The sequence below is a fragment of the Gossypium arboreum genome, chromosome 6 (assembly GCF_025698485.1).
Source record: "Gossypium arboreum isolate Shixiya-1 chromosome 6, ASM2569848v2, whole genome shotgun sequence".
NCBI classification, from domain to species: domain Eukaryota; kingdom Viridiplantae; phylum Streptophyta; class Magnoliopsida; order Malvales; family Malvaceae; genus Gossypium; species Gossypium arboreum.
In genome coordinates, this window is record NC_069075.1 from 10,803,704 (window position 1) to 10,821,289 (window position 17,586).

Here is a 17,586-nt window from a genome sequence, read left to right on the forward strand (position 1 = left end):
CATTATTTTATATTATTGTTGTAAATTTTTATGTATATATTTTTTAGGTAACGTTTCCTAATATTTTCTTTTATTGTAGATATTATTATTATTATTACATACTTTTATTATATGCATATATATATGTATTTTATGTACATATTATTATTTTATATTATTATTACCAAATATATCATTTTTCCTATTTTATTATTAGTACATGATTTGTTTTATTTTGTAAATATCATTATTATTATTATTCTAATATTCTAGTATTCCATATTAATATTTTTCATTAATGATATCATTTTTTTAAGTCCTTTATCTATTTTTAATTTCTCACTTTAGGAATATTTTTCTCATGTTTTAATTAATTTAAAAATAAGGCAATGTACCGATTTAATATTAAGCCATCGATTTCATCGCTATGTTGGGTGAAATTAATTGGCTTGTGTTAAAAAAAGGACACCCTTTCTAAAAAAATCGAAAACTAAAATTCTCATTTTTCAATCGGATCACGATTAAATATTATATTGAACTCGTATTTTTGAAAATCAAGTCAACAAATGTTTATGAGATACCAATTTTGGGCGTCATGAGGGTGCTAATACCTTCCTCGAGCGTGAATCGACTCCGAACCCCAATTTTTCTCGGACTTTCACGTAGACCTAAATTTGGCCTTCTTTTTGTTTTAAAATAATTTTATTAGGTGTTCGATCACACCTATAAAAAGGATCGGTGGTGACTCCTTTGTTAATAAAATCGAAAGTTGGTTTTCAAATGTTTAATAAATCGCCACAATTAGCGACCAAGCGAAACTAATTTTTTTTACGTCGCTACATCAAGGATCGTTTGTTAATCCAACGAAATATTTTGGATCCAGCTCGCAGTAATATATACATTCGAGGAGTTAGGCTCAAGCTAAAGTTCAGAGATTAAAAGGCCAAATGGCTCAAATGCAAGCGAGCAAAGTTGAGCAAATTGCTCAACTTAAAGCGGAGGCAGCATCGAGAGAAGCAGAGGTTCAAAAAATATGAAGAACTCCAGCTACAACTTAGAGCGAAGGCAGCAACGAGGGAAGCAGAGACAGCAGCGAGAGAAGCAGAGCAGAGCAAAAAATACGATGAACTCCAGCTACAGCTTCAAAATATGATGAAGATGTTTCAGCAGTTGTAGAATCCGCCATTTTAGACATTTGTTTTCTTATTGTAAGCATATTTTTTAACATTATAACTTTTAACATTATTGTAAGAATATTTTTTTATTTCATTTATTAATTTTAGATCATATATCTTTCATTGGATTTGATCATATAGATTTGCTATTTCTGGTTGGCTTTGTATTTACTGTATGGCTTTGTATTTGTTGTTTTTGATTGTTACAAGAAGGGTTGTATATGAATTAAAATGTGTAGTTAGGAATCTGTAAAGTTAGCGGCGTTTTTTAAAAACGTCGCTAAAGAACAAGACTTTTAGCGATGCTTCCATAAAAAAACGCCACTAAAGAATAAGACTTTTAGCGGCGCTTCCATGAAAAATGCCGCTATAGAATGTGACCTTTAGTGGAGTTTTTCACTAAAGCACCGCTAAAGGTAATGTTCTATTGCGGCGTTTGTAGTAAAAGCGCCGCTAAAGGTCATGTTCTATAGCAGCGTTTGTGGTAAAAGCGCCGCTAAAGGTAACATTCTATAGCGGCGTTTGATGTAAAAGCGCCGCTAAAGGTCATGTTCTATAGCGGTGTTTCTCAACAAACGCCGCTAAAGGTCATGTTCTATAACGGCGTTGGTTGTAAAAGTGTCGTTAAAGGTCATGTTCTATAGCGGCGTTTTTGTGAGAAACACCACTAAAGGTCATGTTCTATAGCGGCATTTTTTCAAATAAACGCTGCGAAATTTAACGGCATTGTCTATAGCGGCGTTTTTTGTGACGCTAATAAAAACGCCGCAAATAGTTTTAGCGGCGCCGCTATAGGCCCAAAAAACGCCGCTAAAAATCAATTCTGCTGTAGTGTACTTGATTCAAAATTGGAATAGATAATTAAATTTGACGAAAAAAAAAACTACGATAAATTAATTTCTCTCTCTTGAACTTCTCCTTCTTGTTACACAAATCCTAAGTGATGGAAGTTATAATTTTACTATTAATTTTTTTTTTTTGCAACCTTAATATGTAAAAAGAGGATCAATTTATAATAATCAACTTTTAATTTTATACGTCCATAAGTAACTAAATGAATGAATACAAATTAATTTGCTACTAAAGTAAATAACTAATTTACCTTAGATTATACTATCAATCACCTTAAATTTGGCCACTTAACTTTTGCTTTAATTAGTCCATAAGTTTGGCTAAAATTTTATATTCTCTTGCTGCAATAAAGTATAACTTTTAATAGCACAAACATTAAGAGTGCATAACAAAAAGAGTATTCATTATTAATTACAAATTTGAGTTATGACGATTTCACATGCTTCATTTCATATACTATAACAACTCAATATAGTAGGTCTTTAAGTAACATACATATCACATCATAGTCACAGTAATATTATCATAACATGTCAGAGAATTCTAATAAGCTAAACATGAAAATACCTAACTAGGAGTCACCACTAATTAATTTGGCTTAGGTGTGATCACTCACCTATGAGTCTACTAGTTTTATGATTAACCTAGGTGAAACCCGAGGAAAACGTAAAAGAATTAACTCAGTCTACTTTGTTAGATCTTGGCTTAGGAGTACGGTTACTCAAGGGAAAGTTTTAACATCCCTACGACACATGTCCTACAACAATACCATATTAACTCTTGACATTTTTATTAGGTTTTTAGTTTTTTTAATCTAATCATCCTAATTTAGTGACTCCATTACAAGTTAATAAATTTTACAATTTATTTAATTTATTTATAATATTTACAAATTAATTAATTAATCTCTGGTAAATGGTAAATTATCTAAACTAATACTAACTAAGTATTTATCTAACCTATCATATTAAAATTAATAAAATTTACAAAAAAAAATAGAAAATTTCAATTGTTACTTAATTTACTAAATTTGTAATATCCTTTACTCGAGCCCAGACTTAGACCCAAGCAAGAAATGGTACATTTAAAAACCAAACACATCACTTTACTTCCACTCATCCTTTAGACCTACTGAGTTCATTAAGACTTCTTCAACCATCTCTAAGCTTACTCTATGTTCCGGTTGCATTCGGGGGTTGTTCGGTGCCTTTTGCAAAGATATCGATGTCTTTGCACCAGTATTGTTCTTTTTTTGCATTTTGCTAGAATTATACCGATACAAATCCTCTACAAATCGGAACTTAGGTGCAAGAAAGCCAAAATCAAGCTTGAATACACCCCAAAACATATCATAACATACTCCAAACATTTCCAATAATTCTCAACCATTATCAAACCTCAAATTACCTCAAAATATCATTCAAAACATCATATATTCATCTTGATCTAGTTACTAACAAAAATCTACAAAATACTTCAAAACATTTCCATTTAATCTTAACTAACCTTTGTGCCAATGCACTAACTATCTATCATTTTCACAGTTACTGGATACCTGTTTACATGCCACACTAATTCTCACTTCACAACTCTTACCCTGTTGGTGATATGTGATTTGGCAAGCCATATTTGATTTTTTTTCACACGAACACTTTTCTACATTCTACGCGTTTGAAATTGTGTTAAGTTTCATGGAAGCTTAGTAAAAATACTCACACGAATTCTATTACCTATCTAAGCATTTATTGTTAGTTTCATTTAAATACAACACTTAAAAATTTTATATCTTATCATAATCACTTTATTATAGACGCACCAAATGTTTATTGTTAGTATTTATTGTTAGTTTCAAAATCACTTCAGCACAATCACTTTATTTTATACACGAAGTGATTGAGAATACGAGCTCACTAAGATTGTGAGCTCCTTACTCTGCAACTTGTCAAATTGTACTGAAATGATAATAATTTTTTAATAAGATGTTTTGGCTGCTAATTAGACTAAAATCAACCAATAGAAAAACAAGTTGAATTAATCAAGTTTCAAGATTAATCAGGCTGTAATTATTTTATTATTATTTTGAACTTATTTAAGCTCTCCTGTAAACAGAGGAATCAATTTTTTAACGAAACAGTTTATCAAAAGCTGATCTTTCTCCATTTTCTTGATTCTTTTTGCTTCTATTTCAATCCTTTCCACATCTAAAATCCAACGGATTGAAGTGCTTCGTTTATGATGTAGCTATGCTAATTGTATGACTGGACTGTTTTTATTTCTAATGAATCTGATTGCGAAAAAAAAAATAGCATAATAAGAAATGATGATAAAATAAATTCATCTTTACTTTAGAATATATGATAAATTTTAATGAATGCAGAGAAATGAAAATCTCCATTGTCATCACATGGAGTTAATTAATTTCTCCCAATTTCATCGCACAGCCAGCTAAATTCCTTCTTAGTTGTCTTCACACTCCACTACTCCACAGCAATATTTTCCCTTCTTTTGCGCTTTTATTTAGATCAAATGATGAGAGAATCATAAGGCCGACAATATCGTTATAAAAGCATGCCATATTGCCACTATGTGTGACCTTTAAACTCTATGCTCCGCTGCTGCTGCTGCTTCTGCCTGCCCATTATCGCTATTATCATCTGCTCCCTTTCTTCCTTCAAACTTAATATATTTATACCACTTAGCGCATATTATGTAGACCACAAGATCAGCCGTTGTCAAAGCAGCTAGCATGAAAAAGAATCGGTCCAGATGACCTTTGTTAAGGTTTCCTGGGATCCATCCAGGCATATCATCTCTTGTAGATATTCTCATAACAATTGACACCAGCAAGCTACTCACGTAATTTCCAAGTGATATAGACGTCATGCAAAGCGCACTTCCGAAGCTCTTTAACCCATCTGGTGCCTGCCCGTTAAAGAACTCTAATTGACCAACATACATGAATACCTCCGATGCTCCTATAAGCATATATTGTGGAACTTGCCAGAATATGCTCAAAGAGCTTGCGTTTACGCAGTTGGGGCAATCTTTTTTGGCGTCCTTCAATCTCAACACTTCCACCACTCCTGCTGCCACCATTGCCAGTATGGCTATAACAAGCCCAACTCCCATTCTTTGAAGCTCGGTGAGGCCCTTCGGTTTTGACTTTATTCTTGCAACAACAGGGTCAAGAACTAGCCTGTAAAGGAAAATGAATGTTGCCACACTGAGTATGTCGAAGCTAGACATGCCCGCCGCCGGAATGTTGAAGTTGGAAATCTTGGTTTTCATGGCTGCTCCTTGTTCAACAAAGAGTGATGCCATTTGAGTAAAAACCACGGAGAAAAGAATGGTGCATAGCCAAATTGGGAGGAGTCTCAATATGCATTTTACTTCTTCAACTTGTGTTACTGTGCAGAGACGCCATGGATTGCGACCATAAAATTTTTTACCTTGCTTAGCGTAATTCTTGGGTGTAATAATTGCTGCTTTATCCAAAAATCTGAAAATTAAAATGAATACTACCACAGTTAATAAAGTTAACCAGTAGCAGATCACTGGTTCGGAAATGAATAAGACACATGAACCTACCTGAAACCATCTGTATGGAGTATCTTTCTGTCCCCATTCATGGCAGATTCCTTGTTGTCCACTTCAAACAAATTCTCTTCCCCTTGCGTCCTCTCAACCTTCCATTTTCTTGTTGAAGCAACCAATACTTGGCAAAACCTTGAGAGAGGGTTGCCCTTGGGTTCAAAGTGCCTATACCTGGGTGTCCCGATCAGAAAGAGGACTAATGCCCCAACACCAGATGCAGTGGATGCCCAAAATCCAAGTGCCCACATGCCTTGATCCTCAAAGTAGCCCAAAATGGTATTTGAAAAGAGTGATCCAAGGTTCAAAGCCAAATAGAAGTAGCTGAAGAAGGCTATTTTTGAGTGCCCCTCTTTAGGGTCTTCCTCATCAAATTGATCAGCCCCGAAGGTGGCTATGTTAGGCTGGTAACCTCCGTTACCTAGGGCTACAAGGTATATGGCTAAGTAGAAAAAGACAATGTGGAAAGTGGAGTGAGATCCACATGGAGTTTCTTCATCACCGCAGCCGCTAGGCTTGAGTAAGAATAGAGTGGTTGAAATTGATAACAGCACCAAACCCTGTAGTGTTCAAACAAACTTGCATCAACATTTTACTGTATATATATCAGGGATAACAGATTACTGTATAGAAAGATAGATAGATAGATAGATAAATAGATAGGCATGCATATATGTTTGTAGATGAGAAAAATTAGATGTAACTCACAACAACAAAGACAGCCTGGAATATGGCACAAGTCTTGTACCTTCCCCAGTAAGAGTCACTAAGGAAGGCACCAAGCAGAGAGAAAATGTAGACAGTTCCAGTCCATTTGCTGACGTTGTTTGCAGCAGCTGCACTGTCTTGGCCGAGCACCCTCGTTAAGAATAACACCAGGTTGACCCCCACTCCAAAGAATGCCAATGTTGCCAGCCCTTGGTTAACTGAACATCATCATGTATACATATATGGTTCATTTCAATTAAGGATTGTTGGTTGGAAATTAGCCTCTTTGCTGTGAGCAGAGGATTACATAAGAAGGAATCTTGGATAATAATAATGTAAAAAGATGACTAATTAGAGTATAGATGGGAGGTATCTACCTAGGTGAACAGTCAATATTTGTTACTTTGGTAATGAGATGTAAAGAAAACGACACAAGTGCCAATACCCTGCTGAAGTTAAATATTAAAGTTCAAATGCAACCAATCATATATATTTAATATAACAAGTTAATACAAGATTTTATATTGCGATATATGACGCAATATTACTTTTTCTAATATTTCTATAAGTTAATTTATTTAAATTAATTTTTCAAATTTAAATTAAATAAATTCAATGAATAGAATATTTATATTAAAAATTAGATAAATATAAATTTTAAAAATTTCATTTGTCCATTCAATTTTAATTAACCTTTTCAAATTTAAATTAACTTTTAAAATTTATTTAAGTTTTTCAAATATTTTTATAAGTTAATTTATTTACCATAACTTTTCAAATACTAGATAAAATATTTATATATTTTATTTTATTTTAATTAAATTTTTCAAATTTATATTAAATAAACTCAATGTGTAAAATATTTTTATTAAAAATATAATTAAATAATATAAAATTTTAAAAATTCATTTATCCATTCAATTTAAATTTAAATAAAGCTTTAATTTTCAAATGTAAACTAACTTTTTCAATATAATAAATTTATTTATTTAAATTTTTCAAATTTAAATGAAATAAATTCAATGGATAAAATATTTTATATTAAATAATTAATTAGTTAAATATAAAATAAAAGTTAATTTATTCATTCAATTTAAATTAACTTTTTCAAAGCCAATTGAGTTTTAACTCAGTTGGTATTGGTATTATTGCCAAAGCAGGAGGACATGAATTCGAGTGCGTTAAAACGTATTACCCTCATATTTAAAAATTGAGAAGGGACTATGTCTAATTCTAAGCATCAAAAAACAAAGAACAAAATTAGGAAAATTGCACTTTTCCTCCTTATCACATATATGAATAACTTACTCGTAATCCTATAGTTTCAATCATTTTAACATTATACTACGATTTGTTGCCTTTTTTGGATGAAAAAAATACAATATTTAAAGGGTTTTTTTAAACAAGTCAATACCGTTATTTTATATATAATATTCAAGTAGGGAATGGGGATAACACGTTATTTAAGGATATTTTTGTCTTTCTATATAAAAAGATAGTGATCAGATTTGAACTCAAAGCACTAAACATAAACTCTCTCAATCTTACCATTTCAACCAATATAATATTTAGAAAAATAATATTTAGTTTTTATGTCAATTTTTACTAAGTATATTATTTAATTTTTTCACTTGCTTCGTGGATGCGTCACATATTGATAATTTCATTGATTAACTTGGTGTCACAAATTAGATTGATACCGACTAAAAAAATGATAATACCATGATAAACAATTTATGTGTATTTAAAATTCTTAATCGAATATATTTATCTATTTAAATTCTACTTTACTCACAATATAACTATTTTATTTTAATTTCGTATATATTACATATTGTTATTATTATTTTATTTTTTTGTACAATTATTATTATTATTTTCAAGCCTTACATATATTTATTAATTGTATATTATTTTAAATGCACACTTATATTTTAAATACGTAGTTTTTATATGTATATATTTGTAGTAGAATTTTTAGTACACATAAACTCATTACAAATTGTAATAAAATATCCGAATATTTAAATCTACATTAGCTTTTCTTTTGAACAACTTAGATTCGAACCTAAATTATTTCTAGGGAAGATGAACAGTCAAAAATCCACACTAGCTATTGCTTGTTAATTTATATTATATATTTTGAAAATTAATATTTTCATAATATATTGTGATTGTACTTTTTTTTCCTTTTTGCAATATGTTATATTTTATATTATGTTATCTGCATGCATGCAACTACAATGCAAGAAACCTTTATGCAATTTTTTTCCCTTAGCTATGTACGCGTAGGTGGAAAATATGTTAATATAGGTATAGCTTGCCACCTTTATGGATGCCAAACAAGTCTATTCTCAGAACTAAAAAACTCTCCCAAGTTCACGTATATATAATTTAAATGAGTTGATATAAAATAAATTCACTAAATCGGTTCGCGGTTAATACATTAAATATAAATTTATTTATTTAAAGATAATTATTTAGTATACTGGTGAAAAGAAATTTTAACTTCATAAATAGGATTAGAATTTTATGTTATGTCCTTAAATCATATTTAATAATAATAAATGTGACAAAATCTCAAATCTTATTTTAACCGTTACTTATTCTTTATATAAAGTTGGTGCATGGTAATACAGTTTTGAAGAATTAATTTCTTTTTCTTTTTGGCTAATTTTAGGAGGGAGAAAAGTATATTAAGGATTTAAACTTTGGAACTAATACCAACTTTAGACTTTGCCATACTAATGACTTGTTAGCTGAATTAAATAACAACAGAACTTTCATCAGTATACACACAGATGTATCTGCCGCTGCTTTAATTGCAGTTTGTAAGTAGTATGTATAGATAGATTTACCTAGGAGTAGAATTCCAGAAACCCAAGTTCCAGTTCTGCCTCTAATAGCAGGTTGACCATGTCGATCCACAGTTCCATCTAAGGTGTAGGCCTCTTCATTCATTTCCATCTTCTCAATACTCACCTGATATATAGTTTCAGTCAGTTCACAACTTAATTTAAGATGCCGATTTTTCGATCCAATCCAAAGGAAAACACACACACACATATATACATCAAAGGAGTATAAGTATACCATTGCCATACCAAAAGAAAAAAAAAATTTGTCTTGAGGTGGAATATTAACTATGTCCATGGGATAGTAATTTCATGAACCAAGTATTAGTTCATGAAATTAGGTCATGTTAGTCTGTAATGAAAAATAGAGGACTTTTCTCTATTCTTTGCAACGTATACTGGACCTTATTATTTGCTCTTCCAAGATAAAAACGAACTTTTAGATGACAAAAGAACTAACCTCCCACATATATACACATAGGATATCTAATATTATGGAGATTTATCCGGCATCACCATGCATATATATATGTATGTATGTATGTATGTATGTATGTATGTAGCCGTTCTGTAAAGGTTCGTATATCAGGATCTAGCAAAGCTTGTTCATATATGATGAAAACTTAAAAGGCAAAAAGAAATATATAGATACATACAAAACAACCAACCAACCTCTTTGCAAATGTTATTTAGACAAGACGTATAATCTGTAAAAATAATGGTTTTGGAGAAGAGAGTAGAAATGGAGACAAGAAACTGAAGAAAAGCCTAGGAGGAGAACTGGTTGAAGGCAATGAGAATTGCAAAGATGGGTTAATTACGGTATCCTTATATATAGAAGATGGCAGCATTTAATGGATGGTTGAAATTTCATGGGAGTGAACAACAGGATGGTCCATGTACAAGTTGTGAAGGTGGAAATTAGAACATGAAAAAGAATGCAAAAAAAAGAAGAAGAAGAAGCTTTGGGAAGCAAAGGGGAATAGGGTTTGAGATTAGATTTGGGGGGGGGGGGGACAAAATAAAGATTAAAGAAGCGTCCTATTGTTTGATAGAGTGAGAAGATGGCCATCATGCATCATTACATTCAACAATGACTGAAATAATGTATATTTCTCTTCTTAACGTGACTAAGCAACTATTTCGATTCTGACTTTGATACTTCGCTGGTCTCGCTTTAAGAGCTTGTTCTTGTAATATAGTTTCAGAGCACCCCAAACCCGCCCGAAGTTATGGCCGATCCGCATGCCACATCAAAACGTAAAAAATTCCATTCTAAGTCCGTAAAATCGTACTTAATGTTCAAAAGATTAATTCATTAAAGGTTAAAGTGAATGGAAGTCATGCACCGTAGGAAACCGGAAAAGAGGTGGTGAGTCCATCGGATCGCTATACCAAGCTCCTTCGGATCCAATCCTAGACATGCATATCGCCATTGCCACACCTTAACGTCATGGATATTTCTAGGAAACCGATTCGATTAAGTCATTTTAGGAAAAGTGATTAATTTTGGAAAATATTTTCATTATGGAAGCTTTGCTTGTTGTCGTGTTATTTTAAAATCAACTGTTGTTTTTGAAAACGCGCCCTAAAGCTATCCAATTTCAACAGTTAAAATAAGTATTACCTATCTTAGTAATACATATTAAAAACCATCAAAAATAAATAAGCGGCCTTATTACATTTAAAAGCCCAAAACCTCAAACGTAATTAAAAGGATGTCCAGTTCACCAGAAGAAAATCAAACTTTCAGAACGGGTGGTCACTCCGAATTCCCTCACAGCTCCAAGCCCACTATGGTTGGGGATTTCCTGCGTGGATGAAAATAAAAGGGATGAGTTTGGGGAAACTCAGTGTGTAAGGAAAACCCATTCAAAGCCCAAGTCAGCTCAAGCCTATTGGGCCTAAGCCCATTCAGGTAACAGTGATACTGGGCCAGAGCCCTTTTCAGATTACAATAAACTGGGTCTTAGCCCCTTATTCAGATAACAGTATGGCCCATAGGCCCATTTCAAAATACATGCAACATCAGTAAACATATGTAAGCCCATTTGGGGAGACTACTCAACCCACCAACCACTACACTCCACCCGTACCAGCCATACACTCCATGTGGGAATAGCTCAACCCACCCAAATTTAACACTCCATTGGGCCTTACTTTCGCTCGATTAATCAAAGAATTGAGGCAAAGTCTCCAGTACGTGGACAAGCCACTTTTAGTACTTCCTCCGTCAATATCCCAGTCCCATGCATCAGATAATAACAACATGGCATGCAGTAAATAACAACAATCAAACATGCATTTAGGTCAATTTAACCTAGGGGTATTTTGTAATTTATCTCCTAGGGGTAAACTGTAAATTTTCCACTTTTAAAGGTATTTCAGTAATTTATCTATTTTAGGGTTTTTCATGCATATTCCTACCTTTCAAGTACTAATGAATCACTACCGAGGGTTCTTACGAATTGGGCCGTTGGCCCATCATTCCAATTTTGGCCCATTAAGCCCAAAATATCGAGGGCACGTAAATCATGCACTTTGCAGTCCAAATTTTGCAGCTTACCAAAACGTTAATCGATTTACCTCACGAGCATTCGCACACTCGCAAATCTACAAAATACGGTTTTCGGCATTTCGCTTTTCGACTTTTGCCGATCCAGACTAAGAAAGAGGGTGTTAGTTACACACATTTATGACGATATCTTGTGACGAGATCCACACACGAACCGCCTACAATTGGATTACTAACACGTTAATCTAACTATTCAAATACGAACTACGTATTAACCCCTTACAATATTCGGCCAACCACACCTACATATCATAGTGAGCTTATAAGAAAACAATAAGCAACTCATTAACAAATTTTTGTCAATGTTTACCACATAATCATAATTTCACTGCAAGCTGTCTTTCTGAGCAACAGTCACTAAATTATTTATAACTGGATCTACGAAACTCCAAATCAAGTTCCGTTAATTTTCCCTGAAAATAGACTCATATATCTTCTATCCATAAAATTTTCAGAATTTTTGGTTTAGCCAATCAATACCAGATTTTTCTCAAAGTTTCCCATGTTTCACTGTTTGACTAATCTGACCACCCTTCATTACGAATCAAATTTCTCATTGTACAGAATTCAAAATATGTTCTCGTTTATTCCATTTGAAACTAGACTCATTAAGCTTTAATTACATAATTTATTCAGCTTCTAAATCATCTCCCACAATTTATGGTGATTTTCCAAAGTCACGTTACTGCTGCTGTCCCAAGCAGATTTATCACCAAATCACTCTTTCACACCTAACTTGCATGCTTGTTATTTAAACATGTATATCACCAATCAATCATCACATATCTATGATTTTACTTAAGTATAATCTCCATTTCATCATTTTAAAGCACAACATGTTAGCCGATTTTTCCCTTTAGCATCTAAGGCACATGCATGTTCATTTGTTTGGCCCAACTTCACCTATCTTCCATTTTTCATCAAAAGAACATGAAACAACAACCATTTCCTTCATTTTAATTCATGACTAAATGCTCACAACACAACTAAAAATCAAAATATACTTCAAGAGTTAAGGTAGAATCAAGAAGAACTCATGAACCTCAAAATAGAAGCAAGGTACCAAGAACTTACCTTCAATTTTCCTCCTCCTAATGACCGAATACTCAAGAGCTTTCTCCTCTCCTTTCTCTTCTCTAACTTTCAGCTATGATGAACAAAGATGGACAAAACTTTGTTCTTTTCACCCTTTTCTTTTAATAAAGCTTCATATTTCATCCATTTAATTCTTTAATACAAAAGACATGAAATTCTTATCATGAAACATTTACCTAACCCATTATCATGAAACATTTACCTAACCCATCATGGAACATTTACCTAACCTATTATCATGGAACATTTACCTAACCTATTATCAATTTGTATCAATTTGTACCATAAATTATGGATATTAAGTGTACATTTTGTCTACAACAACATGATGGCTGGCCACTTCATGTAAAATGGGAGGTTTGTCATGCAAATCCTCCTATTTTGCACTCCTATTTATTTGGCCACTTCAATTTAGCCTATAGCATTTTCAAACATTTTCACATAGGTTCTATTTCATAATTTCACCCCATTTTTCTTATGGAACAAAAATTAACTAAAATTGTCGGGTTCTATCTTAAGTTTGGGCTTTCTAGAGGCCCACTAACATAATTAAACCTATGCCAACATTCACAGGATTCCCGAAAATTGGGGCGTTACAGTTTCATTTATCAAAATTCTCTTAGAAAAAAAAGCAAGCAATTTTCTTCGTACATGTTTAAACATAACATTATTGAATAACATAACATTATTGAATTAAGTAAAAAAATTTGAGTTTTTTTTTCAATTAATGTGTATATATGATACTAGAATGACGTTGGAAAAATTAATCTCTTTCAAAGTTAAAATTATAATACACCCAAATAAATAAAGAATAAGACATCCCTTATCAAGCCGAACTCCGAATGTCTAAATAAAAATATATCACCACCAAACTTTAAATAATTCTAATCTTCTCACTTAGCAATAGCCAAAACTATAGCCATACCATTACCTATAAGCAAATCCTGCAACAACTTCGGTCTAACTTCCCTATTTAACAACCACTTCAAGACCATATTGAACTAAATTCAATAATAAGAGGAGTCTTCACATGCCACCCAAAGTCAATGTATATGTCCAAGACAAGTTTAATAACCCATACCTCAGTTGTTTGAGTTAGTTAAGTTTATGAGTCATATTTTATCATCTTAACTCGATTTAAATTTTTTTTAATCAAATCGAGTGAACTAAAATTCAAATCATGTCAAGTAAAATAAATTTGTTTGGGTTAAACTAAAAAATTAAACTAACCATATTGAAATCTTGACAATATGACTAAATTCGAGTTAAAAACATAAATATTATATACATATATATGTGTGTGAAAACTCTTTTCTTTTAAGTCCAAATAAGAGAAAAAAAACAAGAGTATTAGTATGATAAATTTATTTGATAATTTACTTTTAATGCGTTAAATGTATCATCTTGAATAAAAACAAAACATATATCATTTTGTTATGAAATAAATAATAAAGAGAATAAAAGAATAAGAAATTAGAGAGTAAACAAGAATTGTATGAATTTTATTGATAAATAGGAATAATTATAAAACTTATTTAAATTTATATTTATAGATATAAGAAATATACACGATATAAAACTCTACTTTTAATGACTATTAGAGTTCTAAAATACATCAAACTTGATATTAATGGATATCTACTTAATAATAAAAATATTCATAATAAATTAACATTTTATATATTTTTAGGTTTTTCATAATTTTTGAATCTATATATTTTTATAAAATTTTGAAATTTGTTTTGATTTTTTAATTTTATTATAGGGACCAATTCACACATTTTCAAAACTATCATAGATCCTAGATGTATTTACATAAATTTACTATTCGAGTTATTTGATTTATTGAATTGTAAAATTTAACTAAATTCGAATTCGAAAAAATCGAATTACTTATTCAAATTGATTAAAAAAATTGAATAACTCAACTTAATTTACTCAAAATTTAAAAAATATATATATTACTTTTTCAATTAAACCTAATTTTACTCACACTTATTCAACAACAAGCTATATTTTGCACCTTGTGATTTGGTTTTGGAGCGAGTAGGACCCTCGAAGATTACTCATCGACATTAGCTCAATTTATTTTCCTTGTGAAGGGAAATTTGACCATTAATCAGCTGCCTGCCTTTTTCAAGCTGATTTTTGGCCACGTAAACTGGGAAATGGAGTGCGGACAAAGTTGGCTGCTACCTTATTTATTTATTTAGCGTGGCTTAATTTATTTTACAACGGCATATAAATTAAGAGTTTGTATTTGATATATAGTTTTATATATTATCAAAGAAAAGGTTAAGATAAATTAATGAATAGTTATAAAATTATTAAAAATAAATATATGACAGCTGGTTCACTGAAGGATGAAATATAAATCCATAAATTAAATACTATTAATGTGTGAAATGTAAATTTAATATATTTATATGCGTCATCACCTATCTAGCAAAGGGTGTTTGTTTAGAGAAGTATTTATCACATTTCTTGGACGTTTTATCGGAGTTTTCTCTTTAGAATAGTCCATATCCTCCTAGCCTAGCACTAGCAGAGTAAGAGTTTTGCACCACAAGTTGAGCATGACTTTTGCTAGGAAGGTTGAAGACAACATTAGCCACTGTTTCTACTAATTAATGAAAGCTTGCTTCGAGAAAACCCAAGGATACATTTAGAAAACCCAAGGATACATTTATTAAATGAATGCATCCAAACGCATACGGAACGTGTGTGTGTATATATACACTTTGCCGATACAGCTTGAGATTTCAGATCCGTTTCGACGGGGTAGCAGCCAAGCCCCAAGATAATAATGTCTATTTCTCATTCTTATCATACGTCATCACTACAATAGAATTTATATATATATTTAAGAGCGAGGAAAATTTGATTCGATTCAAAAAACTCGATAAAAATTTTAAATTTTCAATTAATTAGTTCTGTGTTATTTAAATTAATTAAGTTATTCGAATCAACTCGAATAAAATATTAAGTTTTTCGATTTAATTCGAATATGAATTACACAATTCAAGTTATCTAAAAATCTAAATAAGAAAAGGCAAAACAACGTTGTTTTGATAAATGTTTACTACTTCTAAAGTTAAAAGTCAAAACTACGTCATTTTGATAAATGTTTACTCATTAAGTTAAAAGGCAAAACCATTATATTTGTTTATGTAGTTAAAATAATCTTATACTTTGTCTACCAGTTAAATAATCGGTCCATGTAAATGCAACATTGAGTATAAATAATTAAATTCGTTAACTCAACTCAACTTGACTCGAAATTTTTTTACTCGATTCGGTTCGATTCAAAAAAAATTCAAATTGAGTTTGGTTGTTAAAATAGGATTCGTCAACTTAACAAACTCGAAATTTTTTAACTCGATTCAACTCGACTCAATCAAATACTCACCCCTATATATATTAATCATAAGCTGAATTTAAAATAAAAGCCCCAAACAAATTGGGCTGCCCTGTACATCAAAACAAAAGAAACAATAAAAATAAACCCAACTCCCAACTATTTACTCTAGATTGCTTCAATAAGCAGAAAAATAAGAAAATCTAGAACTTGCGAAATAAATATATTAGTGCCTAAAAAACAACAAAACCAATGAGAGAAAACCTTCGATTTCTATGAAAACACCCAACAGGCAAACCATCATTTTATTTCCCCTTCTCTCGGCATTAGTAAAGTTCAGTCCAGTGCCTCGATCTAGTACCGATCTTGTTCAACCAACTCTTCTGCGAAATCCGGAACACCATTTGACCAGAAAAACTCCAGTTTCAGTTTAAGCCCTTCACTCGCCAACTGGTGCGCCACTCCATTTGCGGATCGCCGAACATGCATGAAGGTACAGACCTGAAAATCCTTAGTCATCTTTTTCATATCTTCAATATATGGTGAAATTTCAGATCTATCATCCTCACTGCTTTTCACTTTTTTAATCACGGTGAGGGAATCCCCTTCAACTCTTAATCTCCTTAAACCTAGATCTAAGCACAACTTCATGGCCACTGTGCAAGCCACTTCTTCCGTGGCAAAAGGCGATGGGATACTCTCATGATAGGTAATTTTGAAACAATTACATTCCATCTTTGATCTCTAAGAAATATACCCGAACATGAAATCGCTTCTCTTTGACAATATGCAACGTCAAAATTTACTTTTATACAATCATCTTTCGGGCCCTTCCACTATTCCACTGCTTCTCTTCGCAAAGGTGAGACTCTTTCCAAGTCATCTAGTTCCTTAAGATAGTTATTAACAAATCTAACAGTAGATAAACCATCTTGAAAGCATCATTCATGAACCCATTTATTCTGATTCATCCATATTGCCCACAGAACACACATAAACAATTGACACTGACTTTGTGAACACTGAGAAAATATGTATGAAATCCATTCAATATGGCATTTGTTATTCAAGTCTTGTGGCCATTTAAACTCTAAACTTTCCCATACCTCTTTTGTTATTTTGTAGTCGCGCACATGTAGGAGTGTTTCTGTGTCATCATCACATCGCGGGCATCTAGCAGTGTTTATTAGTCTCCTAGTGTAAATTACTAAAAGTAGGGATAAAATTGTGTATAATACGCCACATTTTAATTTTAATTTTTGGTGGCACTTTGAGCAACCGCATTTCTTGTAAAGGCTGCATTTTGTATTATGTACTTGTCTAAGAGTAGGATTTCGAAAACCTTGTATTAAAAGCTTGTAACCACTGCGCACAGAGTACTATCCAGAAGCTTCACCA

General features: G+C 31.9%; 1 protein-coding gene and 1 long non-coding RNA gene across 2 annotated transcripts; both read right to left on the reverse strand.

Annotated features, from left to right (window-relative positions):
• Nucleotides 1-4,256: 4,256 nt before the first annotated feature.
• On the reverse strand, nt 4,257-9,962 carry LOC108459109 (protein NRT1/ PTR FAMILY 7.2-like). The gene is made up of 5 exons (XM_053029474.1): nt 9,833-9,962; nt 9,164-9,287; nt 6,306-6,523; nt 5,595-6,157; nt 4,257-5,505 (listed from the first exon to the last, which is right to left on the reverse strand). Exons 2-5 carry the CDS (start codon nt 9,270-9,272, stop codon nt 4,602-4,604), a joined length of 1,794 nt encoding a protein of 597 aa, XP_052885434.1. The 5' UTR covers nt 9,273-9,287; nt 9,833-9,962; the 3' UTR covers nt 4,257-4,601.
• A 767-nt stretch (nt 9,963-10,729) lies between these two features.
• LOC128293911 (uncharacterized) lies at nt 10,730-12,949 on the reverse strand. The gene is made up of 2 exons (XR_008284047.1): nt 12,810-12,949; nt 10,730-10,971 (listed from the first exon to the last, which is right to left on the reverse strand). It is a non-coding gene; the product is annotated as an uncharacterized LOC128293911 (long non-coding RNA).
• Nucleotides 12,950-17,586: the final 4,637 nt, after the last annotated feature.

Bases quoted from the DNA above. Each gene is read 5' to 3' on its own strand.
- LOC108459109 (XM_053029474.1), bottom strand. From the start codon at position 9,272: ATGGAAATGAATGAAGAGGCCTACACCTTAGATGGAACTGTGGATCGA. The intron at 6,524-9,163 runs GTAAATCTATCT...GATGATGTTCAG, and splicing joins TTCTGGAATTCTACTCCTAG to TTAACCAAGGGCTGGCAACA. The intron at 6,158-6,305 runs GTGAGTTACATC...TGAACACTACAG, and splicing joins TCCAGGCTGTCTTTGTTGTT to GGTTTGGTGCTGTTATCAAT.